Source organism: Tiliqua scincoides, chromosome 9 (genome assembly GCF_035046505.1).
Source record: "Tiliqua scincoides isolate rTilSci1 chromosome 9, rTilSci1.hap2, whole genome shotgun sequence".
Classification (NCBI taxonomy): Eukaryota; Metazoa; Chordata; class Lepidosauria; order Squamata; family Scincidae; genus Tiliqua; species Tiliqua scincoides.
Window position 1 is genome coordinate 45,568,754 of NC_089829.1, and position 26,718 is coordinate 45,595,471.

General features: G+C 46.0%; 1 protein-coding gene across 1 annotated transcript in view; it reads right to left on the reverse strand.

The window, feature by feature from the left end:
* Window positions 1-26,718, reverse strand: part of CARMIL2 (capping protein regulator and myosin 1 linker 2) — a 71,320-nt gene that overhangs the window by 1,898 nt on the left and 42,704 nt on the right. The window contains exons 27-39 of the mRNA XM_066636800.1: window positions 26,148-26,293; window positions 23,396-23,483; window positions 22,644-22,763; window positions 20,006-20,072; window positions 18,178-18,407; window positions 9,637-9,740; window positions 8,135-8,546; window positions 7,381-7,500; window positions 6,644-6,680; window positions 5,017-5,088; window positions 3,501-3,851; window positions 2,745-2,852; window positions 279-383 (exon numbers count right to left, since the gene is read on the reverse strand). Of these exons, the coding sequence (XP_066492897.1) occupies window positions 279-383; window positions 2,745-2,852; window positions 3,501-3,851; window positions 5,017-5,088; window positions 6,644-6,680; window positions 7,381-7,500; window positions 8,135-8,546; window positions 9,637-9,740; window positions 18,178-18,407; window positions 20,006-20,072; window positions 22,644-22,763; window positions 23,396-23,483; window positions 26,148-26,293 (1,960 nt within the window). The remainder of the gene's footprint in view (window positions 1-278; window positions 384-2,744; window positions 2,853-3,500; window positions 3,852-5,016; window positions 5,089-6,643; window positions 6,681-7,380; window positions 7,501-8,134; window positions 8,547-9,636; window positions 9,741-18,177; window positions 18,408-20,005; window positions 20,073-22,643; window positions 22,764-23,395; window positions 23,484-26,147; window positions 26,294-26,718) is intronic.

The following is a 26,718-nucleotide window of genomic DNA, read 5'->3' on the forward strand; positions in this document are numbered from 1 at the left end:
GTAAACCTCTACTGACACACATATGGGAAACCTCAATGCAGAATCAATCATACTGTACTTTTCTACCTCCAACTGTATGCTAGGTGCTTATGGCTGCTCAAAAGATAGTTTTGAGTAGGACAAAATGTATTATTTTGACTCTCTTAAGAGCCAGGTGATTGTAGCAGCAGTGCCTTGATCAGCAGCAATAAGGAGAGTAATAAAATTTGAACATTTTATGGAGCAGCAATTTGCATTTAGGGAAAGGGGAATCCCACCCCTTTTTTTGCCACTCTTACCTGGGGAGTCTGATGATACAGCTGTCTCAGGTTCAGGTAGGGACTTGGGCTTAATCTTCCACTTTAGGATTGGAGAGCGCTGCAGACAGAGAGGGATTTTCACATCTGCAAGGAACAAAGCCAGGCTAAGGTTAGCAAGATATGTTTCCTTACATCAGAAAGAAAATTGAGAAAGTTTAAATTTTGCTCAAGTATGCAGGCAGTGCTGTCCTCTCCTTTTAATAAAGGGGCCTTTGATCTTCTGTGCTTTCATTTATATCTTACCTTTTCACTTTCAGTAAGATACTCAAGATTACCACAGTAGTATACATCATTTAAACTGTCACCACCTTGGCTTGCATTTAAATAAAACTATGTTACTGAAAAAGAGGAAGCTGTAACATTTAAAAGTTTTGAACCTTCTGTGTTTTGTCCACTATTTACATATATAAAATTGTTTTAGTGCTCAACAAAACTGGTGGTTCTCAAACTGGTGGGTTGTGACGCACGAACTTGAGAATGAGTGCCCCTGACACTTTGAGGGGTTGGAAAGAGGAGAAGGCAAAGATGCGGTCCCCAGGATCAAGTTGCTGCTGGGGTCACAGGGGCTTTTTTTAAACTTATCCCTGCCTTCAGCAGCCTCCTGGGGGTGTGGGGAGCCCCATGGAGCCCTCTGCAAGGCTCCCCACACCTCAAAATAATAATAAAGTGATTGTGACCCACTTCCCCTCTGCCAAGACTTACGTACAGTATCAAACTCCCTTTGAGTTTGAGAATCACTGCTTTAGGAATTTAGAGGTTACATGTCTACAAGTGCTCTATGGATGCTTTTTTGATGTGAAAAAATATCATTAACTATGCAATCAAACAATTAGCAAAACAGTTGCAATGGAATACAAAACCAATTAAAACCGATTACAGTATCAGTGTAAAATAGTATTCAGACATAATAGTAGTCAAACAGCAAGTATATTGAAAACCTAGCAGACAAGGAAGGACTTACTATGAGACTGAAAAAACTGTCACTGAGGGGGCAAAGTGTGGGGTTTGCCTTCCAGGGGAGGGAGTTCAACAATCTGGGCATAGTAATAGAGGCAGACTTCTCCTGGGTTGATGAACTGTGGAGAGCCTCTCCAGCAGATGTTTACTTGGGTTCATATGGAGGAAGACAGTCCTTTTAGGCATCTTGGCCCCAGGTTGCTTAGGCCTTCAAAAGTCAAGACCAGCACTTTGAATTGGTCCCAGAAACAAACTGTAAGCCAGTGCAGCTGTTGCAGTAAGGGTGTTGCACCCTCCTTCTGCCCAGCTCAGTCAGCAGTCTGAGTGCAGCACCGTGAACCAGCTGCGGTTTCCAGACGTTCCTGAAAGGCGGCCCCACACTGCAATTATTGCAGTAATCCAGAAGGGATGTAGCCAAGGCCTTTGTCGTTCGTCGCCATAACCAAATCTGACTATTCTCATTTTCTGCTTTTTTTCCTTTTAACAGCTTCCACCCTGCTTCCTTTTTTCTTTATCCCAGCTCAGCTCCCTTGCCTCCCTGCCATGCATTCTCTCTTTCCTTACATGTTTGAGTACCTCTCCTGCTTGTTCCATTGACCCTGAAGTGCATGAAAGGATGGCGGTTGAAAGCAAAGAACTAGTCTAATAGCACTGTCTCAAAATAACCACTGAAGACAAATGGAAGTAAGGCTAGTCTTAAGTAGAGGGGGGGGGGGAAACAACTATTTTCAACAGGCACTGTTAAGCTTGGCCTTGTAGCCATTCTTTTAGCACCTTCATTGTTTTAGCACCACAATCTCCCATCTTAAAACACTCCTTTTAAAAAATAAAACTTGGAGAGCAACATCATACATACGGAAGAGGACTCCTGCCCAAGTGCCCTGTTGTCACCACACAGCAGCAGCCTGCTCTCCCCCCTCCCCCCCCCAAAAAAAACGGAATTAAAAAGCAGAATAGATGATATGGCTGCATTGCAGGCCTGAAGCCTGGTGCCCTTTTTTAAAAAGCAGGTATTTAGCCCTCTGAAAACAGTTTAAAATCACTCTTTTTATTACATATTAAAACTTTATGGAGCTCGCATGTCATCACTAAACCTTACATTGGACTTTAAATTTAGCAGTGCCTGCTCTCATTACCCACTAATTTGGAAGGTCAGTCTTGCTGTAAATTAGTTTTTAAAGGGAGAGTGAAGAAAACCCTGGTCTGAAAACACTTAAGTGCTGGACAGTGCTGCAAGATCCAAGGCAATTCTCAGAAGAGGATGGGATTTGGGATGATCTGCGAAGCATCCTAATAGCTGGAGACGGGTCATTCTCAATTACAAGATCCGCCAAGACTGCAAGCTCCTAGAGGACTGTAGAGTTAGAAGGGACCTACAAGGTCACCAAGTCCAACCCCCTGCCAAAGCAGGCTGTCCACAACTACAACATTCCCAATAAAAGGCTGTACTCCATTTCCCACACAGAGCATCCTTCAGTGTCTACTCACGGTGCAGTTCTGCCACACAAGCCTGGTCCCTGAGCTGTTCTTCATGAACAGACATGGCTCGTCGGTTTGCCACTGGCTTCAGACGAGATTTGGGTTTGAGCTGATTGTCTGAAAGGAAGAGCATATATTATGCAGTGTCTAAACAGGCCTTGGCTAGTGGCAGGGGAGTTCTGGGAGGAGCCCAAGAGAAGCTAGACCGGGGTGTCAAACATAAGGCCCATGGGCTGCATGCAGCCCCCAGAAGCAATTTATCCAGCCCGTTATAATTGGGCTCTCTCATATCTTCGAAATACTGTACGATAAAGTTTTTTTCTGTCATTTCAGAAGTTTGTATGAGAGAACAAATTTCTGGCCATCATCTGCTTAATGATGTCACTTCCTGCTTTATGATGTTACTTCCATTCCTCAGCAGGCACCATGAATGCTAACTTCAGCCCTCTGTATGAAATGAGTTTGACACCTCTGAGCTAGACTATCTATACCAGTCAATTATCCCAGCCTTTGTCAGTACATCAAGCAAGTTTCTGGTATCCCAAGCAACTCTCCTAGACAGCCAAGCTCACTGAGGTGCCTGGATTATTGCTTTCCTTTTCTTTTGCTCTGAGTCGGTACATGCTTAGATTTCTCTAGCAAGGTTGGTCAGAGAAAACTTGCTACGTAGTGCTGTGGGTTCTATAAGGGGTTTTGGTGAAGAAGCATCAAGATTGTGGGGAGCAGGATTTTAATATCAGAGCACCAAGCACCCACTTCACATACCTTCAGCAATCTTGTTTACATCAGCAAATGAATTATGTAGTTCAGAGAATGCCTGTCCATCTCCAGCATTGCTGGTTCTCCTGACTGGAGGAGGGCCTGCTGTGCTTCTTCCGATCCTGGGCAAACTGCTGCTCCAGCTCTCTCTGCTTTTCTGCTCCCTGGGGCTGGCTGGCTCCTGAAGAGCAGACCCTCTTTTGGGGGAAGAGCTGAGTTCTGAACACTTGCCCTTGAGCTCTGCATTCAGTTGCTTCCCTAGAGCTTTCCAGGATAGTCTTCCCTCGCCGGATCCACTGCTTGGGTCAATACCTGTTCTGCCAGTTACATCAGCGGGACCTATCCGCACAGTGGGGTCTGCAATAGAGTGAGGCAAGCTATTGGCACAATACCCAACAATGATCCAGTGATCTAGCATCTCTTTTCTCCCTCCCCATTCTGGGACAATACTGCATCTCATTAACCAGGGGTGTCCAAACCCCGGCTCTGGGGCCACTTGCGGCCCTTGAGGCCTCTCAATGCTACCCTCAGGGAGCCCCCCATCTCCAATGAGCCTCTGGCCCTCTGGAGATTTGTTGGAGCCCACGCTGGCCCGACACAGCTGCTCTCAGCATGAGGGTGACTGTTTGACCTCTCGCGTGAGCTGTGGGATGAGGGCTCCCTCCACTGCTTGCTGTTCCACGTCCGTAATGCAGTAGCGGCAGCAAAGGAAAGGCCAGCCTTGCTCTGTGCAAGGCCTTTTATAGGCCTTGAGCTATTGCAAGACCTGCATTCATTCATATAAGTTCATCTTTAATATACTCATTTATGTAAACTTATGCAAATTTATTCAAATTTTAAATGTAAATTAATTCTTTTTTCCCCCGGCCCCCAACACAATGTCAGAGAGCTGATGTGGCCCTCCTGCCAAAAACTTTGGACACCCCTGTCATTAACCAGCAGTTTGGTTGCTTACTGCTATCCACCCATGATTTATTTTATTGATATTTAGTTGTTTTACAGAGGTGGGGAACCATGTGGCCTTTTGCATATTTGACACAAATAGGATCTTCTTTAAATAAAGTGTGGCCTTCCAGTACAAAAAGGTTCCCACTGCCATTTGCTAGGTAAGCTTGTCCCATCACCTCTGAGCTGTGGCATATTATTATTATTATTATTATTATTATTATTATTATTATTATTATTATTATTATTATTATTATTATTAACAGTATTTATATACCGCTTTTCAACTAAAAGTTTACAAAGCGGTTTACAGAGAAAAATCAAATAACTAAATGGCTCCCTGTCCCAAAAGGGCTCACAATCTAAAAAGATGCAAAGGAATACCAGCAGACAGCCACTAGAACAGACAGTGCTGGGGTGAGGTGGGCCAATTACTCTCCCCCCACTTGAAAAGTGCCTCTTAATATATGAGAACATATGTTGCAAGGGAAGGTAAACCTGTGAACAACTGATGAGACTGCCGAGAGTGACAGCCACAGGTTGGAACAGGGACTCTCCAGTCTCAAAGCACACCTACCTGTGGACATGGAATGGGTGCGTGATTTCAAAGAGCAAGGAGGAGATTCTGCTGAGCAGTCCACGATGTCCCCTAGAAATCAAACAGCCTCAGTCAGGGAGACAGCTAGAAATGGCAGAAAGAGGCAAGGTTCTTTGTGGGTAAAAGTTATATTTGAAGGCCTTCAAGGAATTACTTAACCAAAGGGTGGCCATGGCCTGCAGAGGGCTCTGAACCTTGTTCTCACTGAGATGTTTTAGGAGTGTCTGGACTATACCACTTCAAACCGCAAGTGGCAGCCGAAAATCACCTGTTGGAATTTTCTGTTTTAAAATATTAAGCTCCAGCACACAGGAAACTGACAGGTTGAAACCAAGGCTAAGATCCTTCCAGACTTCTAGTTTGCTGCACGCAGAGAATATTTCTCCATGTAGAAATATCAAGTGAGCTCCCACCTACAGTCTAAAGTGGTACAACCCAGGCACAAGTTTACCACCTCAATGAAAACTAGGTCTTAGTACCATTCCCAGAAGCTTATTGCACACTATATGGTAGATAAGGGAATTTGTTTCCCTGTCTTTTGCTGGCCCAGTTTTTAGTATTGTTCTATGCCTCTTACAAAATCGCTTCAATCAACTTTCTGTCCTCAAGGACTTTCTATGGCTGTGGCAGGAGTAGTTTGCTCACCTTGTAGGGAATCACTCTGATCTTGCTTGTAGAAAGAGACCTTGAGCCCCATATACAAGCTAGTATGAGAGGAACATTTAATTCCCTGTTTAAAGAGTGAGCCATTGGAACGTTGCAAATAAATGTTGTCGTTGTGAATAGTACCCTCTATTGGGTTTGCAACAAGGGACTTCCAATGTGTTATTTATTCTCTGGAAAAAACAGTTCACCTTATAGCTAACCTTGCTCAGGTTTTCTATAGTGTACTGGCAAATGCCTTGAGCAAATTGCAAAAACAACAAGCCAGCAGTATCATTCATTTTCTCTTCACAAGGAAGACAGTGAGTGAGGCATGGATGGAGCGATGCCATGAGTGTAAGCTCTGTGCCCTCTGAATATAGTATATATGAGTGATATTTTCCCTTCAGCCCCAGTAGATGTCATCCATGTGCAACACACATTCAGAGGCCAGGGATGATAGTTCTCCCTGTACTACCTCTCATCTCTAAGCAAATTTTAATGCTCACTCTCAAGCAGGGTACGAGTTTAACATCTTTAATGTTTCAAAACAATAAACATGGATGCTACTCAATTCCACCACCCCAGGGGGCTTTGGACATATATTACACAACACACCAGTTTCAGAATGGAGAAGAGTTTTTAAAAAGTCGTTTTTGATGTGGCACAGGGGTAGCTGTTCTAACGTTTTTATTAAGACCTGCTAGATGCATGCAACACTCTGATGCACATCACCTTTTCCATTCCAGCTCTGCAATTTTTTCCCATCTTGGCTCAGGGCTGATGCCTAAAACTTTTGTTTTCCCCACATCTGAAATATTTTTTCTGCCCTGATACAAGCAGAAATCCTAAGGTGATGAGGGCACAAGGACTCTACTGGAGGGCTAAAGTGAGTACTGGGGAAGGTGGGGGGGGGGGAAAGAGATGGTCTATTTTACCCCAGGAGGAATCAAATGCTACTCACCATCAGACCCAGCTTTCTTGATTTCTCCATCTTTGCTCTGCAAATGAATGGAAAGAAATAAACTCTCAGGGCAGATCCTTTCCAGAAAACACTCTGTAGAGTGGTTCTGTAGAGGCAGGAAAAAGGAAATCCTGCAACCTGGCATGAAATGGAGAAGATTTCAGCTGGAGTGAAGCAAGGACAGGAATGCTGTTGGGACAGACCTCAGTTTCTAGGGATTTTTACACTATTGCTTCAATATACTGCCTCTCTCAAATAATGGAATATCCCATTACACCCATCAAAGTGCCTGTTCAGAGACTTAAGACCGAACTGTATTTAGTATCTTGGGGTTGTAGTGGAGTGGACTGGGAGACTTCTGACAAAAGAGAGCATTATCTATACAGAAACCCACCTATAATCAGACTAAGTAAAACTCAGTCAACCATGCACAGAAAAGCTTCCACAGGAACACGTTTCTTTTAAGAGAGATTCATATATCTTGATATTGTAAAAAGGACTCACAATTTAAGTCCTTTTTCTGTTTAAGACAAAGAGGGGTACAAAAGTTCACTTAAACTGATCAAAGGAGAGACAGAAGGCTAGCTAGGAGATTTGTAGCTCCTAAGTCTCATTATGCTTCTACCTCCTTCCAGGAAAATCCTATTGGAAGACTGTCCAATCACAGCTATTTCACTTGTGTTTACTTTGAAAGAGCAACACAACCCCTCATCATAGACAGCATCATCATATCTCACCTGTTTCTTTTTGCCTTCAGAGGACAAAACCTTGGTGACACCAATCCTATGTAGCATGACATGGACACGCTGTTCAAAGGAGCTGGGAAGCTCACCATCACTCCTCTCAAAGGGCCTCTTCTGCAGGACAAACAGATGACAAATCTGGGCACCTTCAGTAAGACCCTTATTTATAATTGTATAGTAGCACAGACCAGAAACTTGCTTGGCTGGTCCACACACCTTGTGTGAGCTGGGGACCTTTTGGGAGATGGTCTACTTGGGTCACTGCCGGGAGGGACAGACGAGCTGGCCTAGACCAGGTGCCCTCGTTCATGAATTGCCACCTGCTTTCACTCAGATAGCCCAACTGCTGGGAATGAAATACGCCCTCCACACACTCACTCCCATCCATTGATACAGCTGAAATCGCCAGATTCATCTTGCCATTCCTACAGCAATAGCTGTTAAGACAACAAGGGGCTCACTCACACTTGTCCTCTGTTGTTTCAAGCTGTTCAATCAGAGTTCCTTTCAACAGGAGGATGTTAACAACTACAGGACACTTGGCTCACTTAACACAAGACACACACACAAGGTTTGTATTCAGAACCAGAGGAACCTGGAGGATCAACTAAGGTCCAGCTGCTTTGGGAAGAATAAACTTCCTTTACATCTGTGAGGCCTGACCAGTCAACTCTACCACTGAACTCAAAGGCTCAAGAAAAAAAAGCTGCCATCCCACTGAGTCACACATGAGATAAGAGAGTCTTACCCTCTCGTGTCTCACACCAAGCGTCTCTTCGTCCTCCCCCGACAGAAGTATCAGGGACTGGGACTTTCCCTCCCTGGAATACTTGGGCCTGGCCCTGCGGCCACTGTCTGGAGTCTGGCTTTGCTCCAGGTGGCCTCTGCTGTCCACAGCCAGCCCTCCTTCCTCCGACTTGCTGAGCGCTTTCGTCGACTCGCTGGCTTTGCTGGGGGCTCTTAGAATCTCACTGAGCATCAGCTTCCTGCCCCTTGCTGCGGAGGGACTACCACCCTCGGGCTCTTTCTCTTGCTTGGGACTCCTGCTTGACTTTGGCTTCTTGAAGGCAAAGAAATGTCCTAGTTTCTTTTTGAGGGTCCGGGAGCCAGAAGGTACTGGTGTGGCTGCAGCTGCTGGGGAGGCTTCCAGTGAAACAGGGCTGCAGTCAGACAGCAAAGAGAAAACCAGAGAATGACTTGAGGAGTCAAGACTGAAACTTTGGGTAGCAGGGCAGGTGAGGGTCCCCGTGGGCCTGTCCGCATCCCAATGTATATTATATTATATGGGGGGAAGTCTAGAGGGTAGAGGTCTGGTCTAGAGGGTAGAGCCTCCATTTGCCTGAAGATAACATCCGAAGGTCGCCAGTTCGAGGCCACTGGCACCGTTGGACTTTGAAGCAGCTGACAAGCTGAGCCGAGTTATTCCATCTGCTCTGAGCGTGGGAGGATGGAGGCCAGAATGTGCGACCAGATCAATGAAAGAAACATCTGAATGTTGTGGTTTCTTGAAAGATAGAAACCTTCTTTCAAACTGTAAAAATCCCTACCGGGATTTAAATTGCCTGCCTATGTAAACCGCCTTGAATAAAGTCTTGAATAAAGACCAAGAAAGGCGGTATATAAATACCTGTATTATTATTATTATATTATATAGGAGGAAGACTTGTACAGATGCCAGCAAAATATTGCAGCTAACAGCCAGGAGGCCCTTTTTCAAGTCTTAAATATCTTCTTATATTGAGCCGGGGGATCGCAGTGTCCCTCAACACCCCAGCACAGTATCTTTTCTAGTGGCTGTTTGCTGGTGTTCTTTCTACATCTTTTTTAGATAGTAAGCCTTTTGGGAATAAGAGACCATTATTTATTTGACTTTCTCTGTAAGCCACTTTGAACATTTTTGTTTAAAAGTGGTATCTAAATATTCCCTTTAGAATACCCCCTTTGTCATCCAGCTCGGAACTGACTGTCTTCTTACAAGCAAAATAATCCAACTCTGAGGAACTTCCTTTCTCTGCCAAATGCACCAGCTGTGGAAATGGGCAGCTAACGCTCATTAAATTCACAAAATGTTAGTTTGAAAGGGTCTTTGCCATGATGACTGGCTGGCTCCTTGGCTGCCGCCCTATGGCCTACGCGAAGCAGGCACGGTCCTTGCCCCTCTTTCTCCATCACCTCCCCAGTCCCAGATTCATGACCATCCACTCAGTGTTGGCTGGAAGCTCCCCTGTTGAAGACAAAATCTTCACTTACGGCAAATGCTCGTGTATCACCTTCTTTGTGAAGAATTCATCTAACCCTTCATCCAGCCTGGCAATGCTTCTGTCTTCGTCATTCTCGCGCACTGGTGGCTGCACCTGGGAGCAAGCACTATTACGGTTAAGAAGGCAGGTAAGAAAAATAAGAAACACAGTCAGAAGGAATTGACTTCCCTAGAGAAGGAAATCCACTGTGCAAGCTCCTGTCCCCTGTTCAGGCTCAGGGAATAAGCTGCTTGTCTGGATCTGCCACCCAAGTCGTTAGATGAGAAAATATCTATGAAGATGTGAGTCCAGAGCAAACTGTGGGTTGGGACCCACTAGGTGGATTGTGAACCAATTTCAGGTCAGTTTCCATTCGTTTCAATGTTTATTTTATTTTTAATAGATTAGACTTGATGCTCCCATGGTATGTGACTGCATTTGGGCATAGGTTACAGGTCTGCACTTTTAACAGGTTACTATGTATATATTTTGAACAATGAAAGTCAATGGAACTTACTCCCAGGTAAGTGTGGATAGGATTGCAGCCTTTGGGATGTTTGGGGAATTTTTTTTTTTTTAAAGATCAGCAACTGTTGGGCGTGTTAGAGGGTTCTTCATTATTTTAAACAAATGTTTAAACTTACACTTATTGTAAACTTTTAATTTACTTACTTAATTTGATTTGATTTTGTCATATGGGGAGGTGTTAAAAACTTTCCTGGTTGATGATGTCACTTCCGGCCATGACATCACTTCCAGTGGGTCTGGACAGACTGTCATTCTAAAAAGTGGGTCCTGGTACCAAAAGATTTGAGAACCACTAGTCTAGACAAGAATACAGTGCAATAGTACTAGCTTAGGATTTTCTACACTGGCTGGTAGTGATTCTGCATGCTTGGGGGGGGGGATGTCTTTCCCAGCCTTACTTGGCAGAGACTGAAGCTGGGGTCTCCTGCATGCAAAGCACATGCACAACCACAAAGCTATGGCCTCAGCTACAACCTCAGAACTTTAAGGAAACCTCAGAGAAACACAGCATCATTTGAACATAACCAGGGCAGAGAAGACTGAGCACCACTGAGTAAGGATCTGTGCAGCAAGGAGAAACTCCCTTACTTGTGGCCAAGGTCTTCTCTCCCAGGGTCCTTCTGGTCAAACCATGACATCTTTTTCTAGGATTTGGCTCCATTTTCAGCAATGGCTCCCCCAAAACCCCAATACTCATGTATTGAATACGTGGATTTACACAGTTCCTGTTCAGTACAGAAATCCAGTAACAGAGAGGATGAAATAATCTGTGCACAGGAAATACCTCAAGTCATAGGATTGCGTTCACCTTTTTCTCTTTAAACACAGGTTAGCAACAGCTCTATAAAGCCAGACAGAGATGTTGGCATGCAGTCATATCCTAGGCAGCCTTTCCTTCTTGGCTAGGGCCCTCATGCTTTTTATCTTCCACCTCTTAATATTCTGGACTACTGAGGCAAGACTGCTGAGGATGCCCTTAAAACACTCACACTCTCCATATGGCAAGGGGAAGATTGATGTACTTCCTGCACATATCCATGCATACTGGATGCATTACTATTACAAACAGTACTACCTAAAATACACACAGATGTGGAAATTTCATCTCCAATAAATCTCAAATGATTACAATCAAAACTTGTGGTTTTGAAGTTACACAATACTTGGCTGGTGACCTCACAATCCACATGGCTTCCTGAGCCAATCCCAGCATTTATTCCCAGCATCAGGTGGACATTAAAGCCAGGACTAGAGATTTGGCAGCAAATGTGAGATTCCCAACCAGAAAAGAACACAATGTGGTTTTGGAAAAGACAGGAAGGATTGCGAATGAGTGAACTCTCTCTTAGGAGGGGCATTGTCTGACATGGTAACTCTGTTTGACCTGGAATGCGCTATCCCCTTCCTTGTTGGCCTCAGCTTTGCACATTCCTTTAAAGCAGTGGTTCTCAAACTTTTAGCACAGGGGCCCACTTCTATCCTATCCTGCAATCCTACTCAGGAGTAAGTCCCATTGACTATCATTATTAAAAGCATATACACAGTAGCCTGTTAAAAGTACAGAGCTGTAACATTTCTCCAAATGCACTCGCATACCATGGTAGCATCCAAGTATAACATATTAAAAATAAAACATTGAAATGATGGGGAGCCATCTGAAATTGGCTCATGACCCACCTAGTGGGTCGCAACCCACAGTTTGAGAAACATTGCAAGTTTACAGCAAGGGTCATTGAAGTTCACCACCTTTTGATCCAGTCCTGACAAACAGACAACAACATGGCTTTACTTTATTTAGCTCAGCGTTTCACTGAGTGTTTCAGAGCATTCCTAAGAGCCTCGGAGCTTCCTGAGACCCCTTCAGGGGCTCCATGAGCACAACTTAAGTAACCACTATCTGTTTAGCAGGGTGCCATTCTGTGTATGCACCAGCACTCTAAGGCCCCCTGAGACTCTGCACATGCAGAGTGTAAAGGGCTCCAGAGAGGGAAAAGTTTGAGAACCGCTGCTTTAGCTAAACAATGTGGTTCTCTTATGCATGAGTAAAATATAGAAAAACCACGTAACCAAGATATTCTAATGCTACCTTATCATGACAGTTCCCAGCTTGCAACTCTGTATATTGTCTCCTTGGCAAAATGGGTTCTGTACTAGCACAATGAATATGGGCTGAGATGGGCTTATGCTAAAACAGTCACATTCAGTTGCACAGATCTGCACAACTCTTATTTATTAAAAGATTTATATATTGCCTTCCCTACGTTCGAAGCAGTGTACGATCAAAACATAAAAATACAATACCAAAAATACCACATTTAAATTAAAAAACCATTTAAAAATACAACATTAAATAGCACGGATAAAAGAATAGACACAGTAACAGCATAAAACAGTGGCATAAAAGCAGTGACCAAGGATAAAAAGAGTCCCTAGGTAGTCCCTCCACAAAGGCCAAACAGAAAAAATAAATGTCTAGACCCCTCCAGAAATCATATAAAGAGGGGGTTGTTCTCAAATAGTCTGGTAACTGGTGCTAGAAACATGGTGCCACAACAGAAATGGCCCAACACCTTGCCATCATCCTCTTGGCTTTGGATGCTGGTGCTGTCCTATGAAGGGCCCTATCTGATATTGTAGGGGGCACACAGGATTATGGGAGCAGGCGGTTCTTGAGGCACTCATACTCACAGCCAACCCAATGAATAAAAAAAAGAGATGGGGAAGAGGACAGAGAAGTTGCGGAAATTTTGCAGGTGCTTATCATGGTGTGGGTAAACTGAGTAGCAAAGCAGTAGCAGTAAACTAGGTTTAAAAGCAAAGTGATATTTGTTTGGGTCATAAACCTTTGCCAAAATTAAACAACATGGTGTGGATTAAAACAAAAACATTAAGAACATAAGAACAGCCCCACTGGATCAGGCCAAAGGCCCATCTAGTCCAGCTTCCTGTATCTCACAGCGGCCCACCAAATGCCCCAGGGAGCACACCAGATAAAACCGGACACATTCAGGACAAACCGGGCACCGTATAAATATTTACAGAAACAAACAACCAAACAGCCAGAATATAATCAGAAGAACTCTTTGGCCAGCTAAAGAATGTATCTGTGACCATAAATAAAGAATGTATATGTTGGGTCTGTGACCGTAAATAAAAAATGATGATGATGTATCTGAATTTTCATGTTATTTTCATGTGACAATTTTTTCTAGTATATGTGCCAGTCTGTGCACTTCTGAAAGAACTTCATGGTTCAATTGGCTTCAATTGGCTTCACAATCCAATGTTGTGATCAAAATAGACACCATAAAGTTCTTTCAGAAGTGCACAGACTGGCACATATACTAGAAATTGTCACATGGAAATAACATGGAAAACCAAATACATTCTTTAGCTGGCCAAAGACAATGCAAGCACCATCCTCCCTGGAATGATCTCATTACTGTTTGCAAGAAGAAAGTCACATTTTCTGTAAATTAGACCAGGACTTGCATTCCTTCAGTGACTCTGGAAGAAGCTCCTCTCTTAACTGACAGGCTTACGGGGCATCAAAAGAGGCAATGTAACATATCCTCAATCTCATCTAAACCATGTACACAAAACCACAGATTATACGGTGTGTTGCAGGGTTTTAAAACCACAGTTGGCATTAGTTGAAATCTGAGTAAGACCAAGGCTTTTCTCCAGGGAGACTTGGTTAAGGAAATAATTCTCCAACCCAAGTTTTTATTTAATGATTAAGAACCAGGAGGAGATGTTAGCCAAGGGCAAGAATGGCCAGCTGCTACTGAATGTTTACGTCCATCAGTCTTCCCTCAAGTTCCATTGCAGCAGTGTTCCTGAAGTAAGAAAGGTCTCGACTTTAGCACATGATGGATATTTCAAAACGCAGATTGCCTCCTTCCTGATACACCTGTAGGTGGTTGAGTGGGATCTAAGCGGGATCTCTGCCTCCCAAGGAGCCCTCCCACAGCCCTGCCCTCTGTACTGAAGGCTGCAGTCAACAGCTGTATCCTGTATCTGGAGACACTGAGCATAAGGTCTCAATCAGCTCCTGGTCTCTCTGTCTTGTAGGGCAAATTTAACTTCTCTGTGCAGGCCAAAGGACAAGCAGCCCTGCAGTACTGATGAGGAAATTGCAGTGTTTCCAAAGACAGGAAATTCATGCTCAAAAAGATGCTGTGTTATTAATGACTTCAAATCTTAATTGCTCTAGTATGCTGGCAACCTTCAGTCTCAAAAGACTCTGGGATCGCACTCTGAGTGGTGGTTCTGGAACAGCGTCTAGTGTGGCTGAAAAGGCCAATTCAGGAGTGACAATCCCTTCCACACTGGGAGCAAGTGCAGTCTGTCCCTGGTCTGTCTCCCTGGCTATGGGCCTTCCTTCTCTAACAGCAGAAGAAACGGAAGCTATGTGGAAAGGGATAAATGAGGGGCCAGAGGGTCCTGTGTTTGTGCAGTGGGTTGGGGCACAAAACCCAACAGACAGAGCTAGGTGGCAGTGATCACCTATAATAGGTGACCACCCTATTCTCATGAAGAGTAGCTCACCCAGCCAGTGGCATAGCTAGAGGGGGTGCAAAGCTTTGCAGGGAGCCTCACCGCAGCATGCACAAGGGGCCCCTCCCCTTTGGAACCAGGTGTACGCCTTCGTTTTGCTCCCACTGCCTGGAATGGCTCCAAAGGGGAGGGGGGCCTTTGCATGCTGCAGTGAGGCTCCCTGCAAAACTTACAGCTTTGCACCCCCTCTAGCTATACCACTGCACCCAGCTAAACAATTCCTGGGGGAATAAGGCAGACAATAAGGTAAGCACACTGAGGAGAGTGGGAAATGAAGGAGGCAAGCAGATCACATGTCACTACCAGACACAGATGAACACCATCCTGGGCTTCCTTGTGCCTACTTGGGTGAACATCATGACGGAATGAGCTCCAGCTAAGCCACCTATCATTGGGCATAAACTGCAAACACAAGGCTGAGTTAATCAGGGTGGTAGAAAAGCCAGAGAGGAGGGTCCCAGTAAAATGGGGAGCCCCGCACTGTTCTCGTTCTTGCGCATCAAAGGAAGTCCTTTGCCCTGAGTTGCAGAGGGTTTCAGAGAAGCACATTGCAAAGAGATGGTTTTCACCTTGTGAGAGAAGGAAGGAGTTGTGTTCCCTGCGCTGTACACGTTAGAAGCTCAACACTCTCCTTTCTGCCAGACTTTTGCTCTATTCACCTCTTTCCAAATCCAGAGAGAGAGAGAGAGAGAGAGAGAGATGGTGGAGGCAGACAGAGGTGCCAAACCAGCTCTTGAGGTGACTGCCTGGCTCAGTCAGCGTCACTGATGGAGATGCCCAGTCCTAATAGGTGCCCTGCAGAGGGATGCCGTGTGCTTTATCAAGACCTTGATATAATGCATTCTCTTTAACAAGCATGTTCAGCATACATGGCAGGTTATGGCTGTTTCTATGAGCTGCAATAACACAGCACACTGCAGTCCACCTTTGTGAATACAAGAAGCACCAGACACAGGGCTGCCATATGACTGCTTTGAAAAACGTGACGGGGCTTCTTGATTCCCAAATGGTTTATCTTCACAGGGCCAACTAATGCTCGGTTCCAAGCAGCTCTGTCAGGTCTCCCGCACAATCCTCAACTTGTTTACTTAGCAATAGTGAGTCCCACAGAGTGCAAGGGATTTGTTCCCTAGGAAGTGTGTTTAGGATGGCATCTTTAAGTTATTCCATCAGACTTCACAGGCACCTGGATGCTATTTCTAGTTGACTGAATTCATGTGAATGTCCCAGGACAGCTTCAGCGTACAATAGTGGTGAGCTAAGTACAGTATAGTGGTTAAAAGCAAGAGCTGGAAGCTTGGAGCTCTCTGGCTCTGACCGCACTTCAACCACAAATACAAGTTTTCAGCCTTTCCTCCCCAGTATGAGGATAACAATACAGGCCTACCTTCCAAGCTCGTTGTAAACATTACTAGGGTGATTTATGGGAACAATTTAAGAACCTGGAAAATTGCTATCCCCCCCAGATGTCTAAGGGAGACAGGCTGGCACTGCAGGAAAGGGTCTGTTCTCTTGTGCACGGTTCTAAGGTGGGAAATTCAAAGCGTTGGTTTTGACTTTGAAAGTCTTAGGGCCAGGGGTAATTGGAGGACCACCTTGTCTCAGATGGAACTAAAGAGAAGGCACAACACCTACTGTGCAAAAGATTCCAGGATCAATTCCAGACATCTTTGGGTAGGGCTAGGAAAGTGCCTGAAACCACGAAGAGCTACTGTCAGTCGTTGTGAAAATACTGAACAAGATTAGCTACTGGCCTGACAGAGAACAGCATAGTTTTCTGCATCTTGCCAATATGGGACACCTGGATGGTTGGCTGGCTGGCACCCAAGAAAGAGCCTTCTCTGCTGTTGTGTCTCAGCTGCACTAGGAACTTCCTTCCTAGTGAAGCTCAACTGGCCCCATCCTTGCCAGTTCCAAAGATTTTTTTTTTAATCCTAGCAGTCACACCGTGCTCTCTTCTTCTGATGGTCAGTTCTTTTTCAGACTCCCTGCTGCTGTATTGCTTGTTTATTTTACAGATGTCTTTTATATGATCTGACTCTGTGAGCCACGGCTCCTCAGGGAGCCACAGAAAGCAGCCCATGGAATCCTTATAAAAACCTACCACGCTATACAATGTTTAGGATTGTAGCCCTAATGGGAAGCCGCAGTTAGTGGCCCAGTAGGTCAAGGTAGCTGCCAGTCAAAAAAGTTTGGGAACCACTGATCTTGCTGTTTGACATCTGTTATTGTAAGCCACCCTGGGCATCGTTTTATGCTTGAAAGGTGGAGTGCAAAGGTCTAATCACAGTATGCCATTCTTGCAGAAAACAGCAGATGATTGGAACACGATCACTTTGTGTCACTCAAAGACCACCCCAGACAAGCATTTTTAAATATAAAAGTAGCCCTGCTGGATGGACAAAGGTCTGGCTATGGCGTCAGACACTCCAGACTTCCACTCTCCTACTCTCTTCCTTTTTAGTCCAGGGAGCAGGAAGTACAGCGGCCATGGCAGCAGTCTATGCCACTGGGTAAGGGGGGGTGGTATTGGTGCATTGCCCCAGGTGCCAGGACTTTTGAGCTGATTCTGGAGACCATACTCCGCTCTCCAAGGCTATTGCTATACGCAGAATCTAGGATCACATATTGCTCTGTTTCTGGCACAAATGCCACTCACTCACATACAACACATCATAAGCGTGCATGCTTACAATATGCTGTGTGTGAGCAAGTGGCGTTTATGCCAGGAGCTGAGCAATATGTTGCCCTAGCTCCTGCATATACAAGTAGCCTTACACCTGCCTGATTTTCCTCAATATTTACTTTGGTTGCCCCACACAGTTTCTGCTTCCCACTGTAGCTGAGGGGGGAGGTTAAACTATCCGTCTGGACCACAGGAGCTACAGGACATCAGGGGCTAATTCAGCTTTCCTTAGCATGGGGAAGTGTACCAGCATGCAAAAAATGCTCAAAGAGCAGAGGCCTTAGCATGGATTGTGTCAGTGGTGGAAGCCCTGAGAAAAATAAGCAGCGGATTGTTAAAAAAAAAAAAATCAGAGAAAGCAAACAGCCTTTTCTGGACATAGATGGTCCCTGCAACAACTTCATTTCTCGGTGAATGCTGGAATAATCCTAAATAGGTGGCAGGAAAAGAGGACGCGTGCCTGCAGGTGGACTAGCACACAAGCCTCCGAAGCAGGCTGCAGTTTTTTCCCCTCCCCCACAACACCCAGGAAATAAACAGAAGCAGGAAAGATCTGCTTCCAGCCCCCAAATGCCGTCGCCTCTCAGATCGCCACCACCTTGTCCTCTGACAGCCCGGCTGACAAGCACCCAGTCAGGCAGCCGCTGCCGTGCCCGTTTCCTCCTCCATGGCTGCCACAAACACCTGGCAAGACCTTTGCCCACCTCCCCATCAGACACAGACACGAAGGCACAGCCCCTTCAAGCAGAGGCGGCAGCAGGGGAAGGGCAGCCTTACCTGGGGCTTGCTGGGGGGCTGCCTGTTCCTGCGGTTGGGCCTGGGCCTGTCTCGGGTGTGATGCTCCAGCCTCCCTCCCGCAGTCGGCAGGTCCATAAGGGATGCAGGCTCTGTGCAGGCAGGCAGCCGGCTCCCAGCCTCAGCATCCTTTGCGGAGGCAGGGCGTGCCTTTCCGGAGGCCCGGCTCTCCTGAGCCGCTGCCTCTGCCTCCGGATCGAGGGCTGGCGGACCTGGAAGGGAGAAATGGGATGAGGAGGCAGGCAGGCAGAGGTGGGGGCGGGAATCCTTGGAGCTCCCAGGCGGGCAAGAGGCTGCCACTGAGCCCTATGGAGCAGCAGCAGCCCCTGTCACAGGCAGACCTGTCACATCGCAGGCGACTAACTGACAGGCAGGCTTGGCGGCTGCTGCCACAGCAAGGGGAAGAGCCTGCCTTGCCTGGGGAAGGCTGAGGAGGAGCTGCAGCTCCTGCACCCCTGCCTGGGACACAGGCTCTGCAATGAATCCTCAGCCCCCCCCCCCAGCCTTCCTATCAGGGAGAAGCAGCAGGATATTATTTCCTGCCTCATGCCTGCTTGAAGAATGGCAGGCAGCTGGAAAAGCTACCGGCTTCATTTGCTTTGCAGCTGGAAATCTAGCCAAGGGGTGAGAGGGCCTTGCACGGCCCGCTTGGGCTGCTCTCTGCTTGCTTTTATTCTGGGGAGTCAGGAGACCCACAGGTCAGAGGCTGCCCAAGTCCCCTTTGCTCATTCATACCAGCTAATAGATCCTGCTGCGATTCTCCAAATCCAGCCACTCACTGACCTGCGAGCAGCAGGCAAGTCCTACAGTCCGGGTCCCCACGGTTTCCCATGTCCCACCCTTTGCTGCTGTCGCTATCACATGGAACTTGCGGGGCCCAAATTCCTCCCCTCCCAGACCTGCCCTTGTTGCTGTCACTTCCAATTCAGTTGTCAGGCTCTCTTTCCTCCCTAGAGGAGATGGGGGTAGGAATACATAAATGCCCCATACAATTCCTGGAGCAGAGTAAAAGGGTTCTTCATTCCAGTCTCCATAGTAGAGGCAGCTGCTGAAAACTCAAGCAAATGGTGATGGATTTTTGTCACTTCGTCCCAATGAGTGCTCAGGCAGCCATTTGATTAGCTACCCCTCCCACACACATGCTTTAAGGCCGGCTTGTCCATGCATTGCTAGATGTTAAAACTTCCTGAGAACCAGGATGGCGTAATGGTTTGGGAGCTGGACTTGGAAAATCCAGGTTCAAATCCCTGCTCAGCCACGAAGCTTCCTGGGTGACCTCAGGCCAGTCGCGATCTCTCAGCCTCACCTACCTCACAGGGTTGTTGTGAGGACAAAGGGAGGGAAGGAACATGTACACCACCCTGGGCTCCTCAGAGGAAGGGCGGTACAAAAATGTGAACAAATAAATAAAACCAGAACCATGATAATGAAAGCCGTCTTCCACAGGAGCAAAGAAACATGCAGCTGATGGATATAGGAATTAAAGCATGTGATACAGTCAGGACATTTTATTTCATGTTAACAGCAATGAACCTTTAGCAAGCAAGACATAATGTATAACATAGACCTTAATTTTGGAGAAGGGGGTATTACCAATCTCATTTTTTGGTTTCTATGTTTATTACAAACATGCTTTAATAATAACTTTATTTTTTTACCCTGCCTTTCTCCCTGAAGGGACTCAAGGCGGCTTTAACTATTTAGGTACACGCTAAATGATAGTAAATGTGGTGTTCACCTAAAATGCTTCTGAGTTTTCTAGATTTGGAGGCAGGTCCTCCTAAATCACAAATACAAATGTAAGCCTTACTGTTTGGGTCAGGCGTTGGCAGAACACTCCCAGAGCAGGTACTTTTCCACTGTGCAGCCATCCGGAGCTGTGAGGAGAGAGAAGATCCTTTAAAAGCAACTCTTCTCATGGCCAGCTTATCCATGAGACCAACTGAGGTGGCTGGCAGGGGGCACTTGTTGCCTCTGTTTCTCTTCCTCCCATTCCCTGGATTCAAAAAGGAAAAGGGAAATGGGACGGAAGGGGAGGCGTGGATGAGACTGGGGAGACAGAGTATAAGACACTCTAGCTCACCACTCTCCTGTCCTCCACACTTCCTCTTCTGCTCCATTCCAATCATCCTTTTCAGAGGCATTCTAGCTCACTACTCCTCTCCACATTTCCTCTCCAACTCCATCCCCCTTTTCCTCTTCAAATTGAGGGAGGAGAAGTGAAGGCAGCAGCTAGTGTGCCCTGAGTAAGGGGAAGCAACATTTGGTGCAGTGACTGAGGTGCTGGGAGATCTTGGGCTGGCCTAGACAAGTGGGGAGAGGAGATGGTGCTCTGGGATAAGCATAGGAGTGAGGATGACATCTGGCACCCAGACAAGGCAAGTTGCAAGAGGAGAGTGAAGGATGCCTGGTAGCTTCAGAGAGGACTGTTGCTTTTGTTTTCCATTGAATGTGAATTCAGAAACTTTTCCACTACATGTTCCTGTTTGTCTAAGCCAGGGGTGCCCAAACCCCGGCCCTGGGGCCACTTGCGGCCCTCGAGGCCTCTCAATGTGACCCTCAGGGAGCCCCTAGTCTCCAATGAGCCTCTGGCCCTCCAGAGATTTGTTGGAGCCCACACTGGCCCGACGCAGCTGCTCTCAGCATGAGGGTGACTGTTTGACCTCTCGCGTGAGCTGTGGGATGAGGGCTCCCTCCACTGCTTGCTGTTTCACATCTGTGATGCAGTAGCGGCAGCAAAGGAAAGGCCAGCCTTGCTTTGTGCAAGGCCTTTTATAGGCCTTGAGCTATTGCAAGACCTTCATTCATTCATATAAGTTCATCTTTAATATATTCATTTATTTAAATTTATTCAAATTTGAAATGTAAATTAATTCGGCCCCCAACACAGTGTCAGAGATGATGTGGCCCTCCTGCCAAAAACTTTGGACACCCCTGGTCTAAGCAAGTGCTCAAATTACAAGAGAGTAAGTAGTGGGACCCTTAATGAAACCCACAAGCTGCACCCCCTGACTCCCTTCAGTTTAGTCATAAAATAATTAAGCCTTGATAAAATTCTTGAGGCTGAGGGAGGGAGGGAGGTTCTGGCCCTTCTGAAATGAGCACTCTCTAAAGCACTGCTGCACGAGATCCTTTAGGCCACATCTACAGTACAAGTTGATATTGTCCCGTACAATCCGGCTCATCCTCTCAGGTCATCAGAGAATGCCTTTTTACAAGTGCCGCCGCCTAAGGAGGTACGTGGGGCGGTGGCAAGAGATAGGGCCTTCTCAGTAGTGGCACCAACGTTGTGGAACTCCCTTCCCCTTGACTTGAGAATGGCTCCCTCTCTGGAGACTTCAGGCGAGGCCTGAAGACCTTGTTGTTTAATCAAGCCTTCTGACTTCATGGCCTTTTTAACATCTTTTATACATCTTTTAGTTGCTTTTTACAGGCTTGACTCCTCTAAGTACTGCTGTTTTATGCTCTTTTATTCTGACTTTTATCTGACTACTGTTTTTATGGGTTCTGCTAATGTGTTTTTTAATGTGTTTTTATCTGTTTGTGAAATTATGTTTTAATCTGTTTTATATGTTGTTAGCCGCCCTGGGTCCCTTTGGGGAGAAGGGCGGGATAGAAATAAAGTTTTTATTATTATTATTATTATTATTATTATTATTATTATTATTATTATTATTATTATTATTATTATATCATGTTTACACCGGTTTAATGGGCAGATTTCTGCAAAGAAATTGAAGCTGAGTGAGGCGCCGAGAATCCTCTGTTAGAGAACTCTGTTCCCAGGAGTCTCTGGGGAGAGGAAATTATTATTAAACCATTTCAAGTCTGCAGAGATATGGCCTCACAGCAGTCTCTAAAAGCAAAGATGAAAAATTTGCAGCTTCATGTAAAGCTCCAAGATCCCAGAAGGAAGTAAGAGACGCATTGAAAGGTCTAGTGATGCAATTTGGCTGTTGAACCAAATTAGAAAGCATGATGCAGAAGTGTGGGTAACAGATCAGGAGCATTTTCAACCACTGAGTTTCCAAAATCTTGTCAAATGCCAGTAATGTCAGAAGAAGGATGACACGATTCCCAGCAGTGTGAAAAAAGAAAGTACACACATTTCAAAGACACCTGAGACGAGCAGCTTGGGGACATAAATCAGTTGCTTGTCAAAGTGAATAAGACATTTGTCTGGGTTGATGGGCTTACAGAGGTTGTTAAACAGCCATCTTACCAAATGCTGCCTGGTTGCTTCCCCTGATGCTATGAGTAGTTTGGGCGAAGGAGAGTAAGGAATACCAGAATGCAGTCTTCAACTATGCTGGCATAGAGGGCTAGTGCAGGCAATGTAAGGGCATAGCCCAGAATCCTGTCCAGATTATTGACATACCCAGAACAATCTCTGTAGAAAACAGTTGCAGGAATATGCAAGCACACACCGAGGGGCAAAACTGCCATACCTCCTTATTTTGGAAGTCCTCCTTCACAACATTCTGAAGGCTTCCATGCCTTTGTTCCAAAGCATCCCAGTCTGCACTTGTTGCCTGCAACATCTCTGTTGGTTTTGGAAAGTTTCTTGCCTGCAGTGATTAAAATCAGAGTGAGAACAGCACTTTTCCTTTAGAGAAAATGCACTGGCACACTTGATACATGCCATGGTGGCCGCTTATTGCTTCCAGCAAATCAGTATTTTTCTTGCCACTTCTGTTCCTTTCAAAATCTGGGTGTTTGGTACTCGTAGAAACATGGTTATGGTTTTATGCTAACCACTTGGAAGTTCAGTTTGGAGGGACTCTGCAAAGACCAAAGTAGGCAGGCACCAGGTATAGCATCCACATCAGGCAATCCTAAGAATACCTTAAGGACCAAAGAAAGATGTTTGCAGGAATTAAAAGTCTTCTTGAAGCTGAAGCCAACTTCAGTTCCCCATCCTCAAGATGGGGATTATAATGATAAACTAGCTCGTGTTGTAAGGACAAATTTATACCATATATAGGAAGCACTTTAAACTCTCAAAGTGCTATACAAATGCTAAGTATTTTTATTACGACAAACAGTGAGCTTGGAACACCATCTTGGTAGTGCATGGGGTGGGAGAGTTATCCTGTATAAACCACGAGAGTGCAAAGCAAAAATCAACACAGCAAATGTAACTCCTACTTCAACTAGGATTGCCCCTGACACACTTACTTGCATCCTGCCTAGCACTCACCAGTTTGCCATGAATGATGGATAACTCCTCCACTGTCTTGTCTATGAGACCTCTGGCCATGGACTGAGTGATTGACAGCTGGATCTCCCTAGCAGATTTAAATCCAGAAATAACCAAGGCTGTAATCTTACACATACTTACCTGGGAACACAGTGAGACTTACTTCTGAGTAGGGGACCGCACTGTAAATAAATTAATGGAACAGAGCAAGCTATTAGTGTCGGGCAGCACGAAGTGGCTGCAGTCCGTATGAGGTTCCACTCCCTACGGAGGCTTTGATAAATTTGCCTGAAAATTGGAAAATATGGAGACTGAGAAACCAGGTGAGATGACTGCCAGGGCCCTGGGCCACCAGATGCTTAACATGTGACCAGAGAATACCTATAGAAGAACAGAAGATAAGGCCTGCAAGATCAGACTAAAAAGAATAACCTAATCTAGTGCTTCCCAATGGGTTGCACTGCAACCCATTTTTAAACACAATTATCTATTGCAAGTCACACATTGCAGTCAGCGCAAGGCCCAGGACTCACAGCTGGCCACCACTGTCATTGCTGGTGTAGAAATAAGGAACATCAGTGATGTTCTACAGAGTTGATGCTGTAAAATAAGACACATTCCCTTACAAAAACAGAGGTCACTTAAAATAAGGGATTTATAGCAATAGCAGTTTCTACTGAGAAGAGTGTATGTAGAGATTTGAAGCTCTTGTCAATGACAGCAGCAGCTGGCAGTGAGTCCCGGGCCTTGCGCTGGCTGGAGTGATGACAGCATGATGCGAAGAGACCTGAAGTGGGCTAAGGACAGCGGAGTAGAGGATGTGGCGGTGATGAGTGTGGCAGTTGGAGGTGGGCCCTGTGCAACCAACAATCAGCTTGCAACCCACTGGCGGGGGACAACCCAGTTTGGGAACCACTGATCTAATCCAATATCCACTGTCTGCAGAGGCCTCCAAGAACCCCACAAGCAAGGCATAGTGGGCAGCAGCTCTTGCCTACAATTTGCTCCCCCCCCCCAGCAACTGATATTCAGAAGCACAATTCCTTTGAACATGAAGTTTTAACATGAAGAGCTAATAACCAGCTATAGGCCTATATTTGTCCAAACCCATCCCAAAGCCATCTGCATTAGTGGACATCACTGTAGTCTGTGGCAGCAAATTCTGTAAATTAATTATGCACTGTCTGGAGAAGGACTTCCTTTTGTCTGCCCTGAACAATCTACTGCTAATTAATTTCACTGGCTGACTCAGAGCTGAATTATAGAAGATGAAGAAAAGTCTCTTCCCCCCCCCCCCCTGCACAGCACAAACAAATTTTATAAACTTCTGACATATTCTGCACACACAGGCAGCCTGGGGGGAGATGGGATGCTGCAGGACTGCTTTGACCATCAGGTGTTTCAGCCCAGGAGGCGGCATGGAGGTGATGCCCAAACACAGCAAGGTGCTTAGGACAGTTGCTGCTAAACTACAAATTAAATTGGTTCATAACTTCTGGGGGCATGAGGCAGGGCGCCACACAATCTTCCCACTGGTTGCTGCCTTGCTGCTTCCTATGCCCCATCTTGCCCCATGACATGTCAACCATAGCTGCTCTTCCCCTGCTCCTGGGATGCAAAAAGGAAGAGCAGAATGAGTGGAAGAGGAGAGACAATGGGAGTGGCAGATCTGTCTCCACTCAGTGCCTTGCCTCATTGTTTGTGGACAAGAAGGAATGAGGACCTTGCTCAGGGTCCTAGTGACCACCCCTCACTACACTGCAAGTGCTTTAAGGTCTAATTATATTTGCAAATCTTAGGTGTATTTCAGCAGAGGAGTAATATGTTCCCTGCCAGAGCTGCCGGGTGGCATCATGTGGGCAGAGAGGCTGGTTGCTTGCTGAGCACAAGGCTGCCTGGGTTACGGCCTTTTTGGAGTCAGATGCTGTTTCCCAAGGAGCAGGTCAGGGGGGAAAATGGGAGGACTTCCAAGAGACTTGGTGCAAATGCCACATCAAGACACTTGCCAAGCAAACCAAAATGAGCCTTGCAGGAGTGCCTGGGAAGGACCCAAGTGGGTGAGTGAGGTAGCTGACTTTCTCTGTGACACTTTTTGCAAGCTTTGAACACTTAGCAAAGATTTGATCTGAATTATAAACTTAGCGGGGTTCCTATACCACTTACATTAACTGTCAGGGATGTCTCTCAAAGAATCTTGGGAATTTTTTGTCCAGTGAGGAGCTGAGATTCTCTGGTAGGAAGAGAGCCATCAACAGAACTACAATTCCCAGAATTCCTTGGAAAGGAGACATGCCTGTTAAGCCAGTCTATGTCTGTAGTGTAGAGATGCACTGAGCACATAGGCAGCTGTCACTGTGATGGGCCCCCAGGGAGCAGACTGTGATACAGGACGAGGCAGGGGCCTCTTCTGCCTCTCTGATGGAGAGACTTTTTATAGGGGTTCATGTACCAGACAAGAGCTGTAAGAGATTGCTGCAAACAGGAGGAGAGTTCTCTCTCTGTACCAGCAAACAGCAAAAAAAGGCAGTCCAAGGAACCCCCACCTCTGCTCCTGCCCCGCATGCATCCCTGCTGAGAAGCTGTCAGCCAAGCCAGCCGAAATCTCAAGGAGAGACACAGCCTGCGGCAGAGCCTCGTCCTTTCACGTCAAAGCTTAATGCTCTGCAGCCTGGCAGTCGCACTTGCTTCCAGCCTAAACTGGCATTTGGGTGTTTCTGGAAATAAAAGGGGCTTTGCAAAGCCTGGCACCTACGAGAGGTTGCTGTAGACCTTGGTGAGCAACTGGTCCAGGAGGGCCTTCTCGGGGACGCTGTGGATCACATGGTCCCAGAAATGGCTTTTCTGCCGTGTTTTGGGGCACAGGCTCTGCGCAGTGTCCACTGTGGTATGCAGGATGGTCTGTCAAGAAAGCACAAACAAAGGGCTGGGGTGTAGCTGGGGAGTGTAGGATTTGAAGCCTGCTGTTAGGGACAGTGAACAACAGCACCAGTTAACCAGTAAGGTATACTGGGAAATGTTCATTGAAAGAGCCCCCAGACTCCAGTCCAGTTTCTGGATCACATCCAATAAGGCTATATTTTAAAAAAAAAATAAAATAAAATGTTGCTAATGAAAAAATTATGAAAATTAAAGATATGCATGCTTTGTTCAGCTTCTAATGATAATATGAAGGGGCAAAGAAGTTTCATACACTCATTGCCAGCTCAAATGCCTTCTGGTTTCAGAGAGTTCACCAGGCACATTTTCAGGCTTCTTTCTGCATCCATAAGGACTAGAAACCTCTGCGATGGTGGGGGGGGGGGGAGAGAGAGAGAATGGAAGCA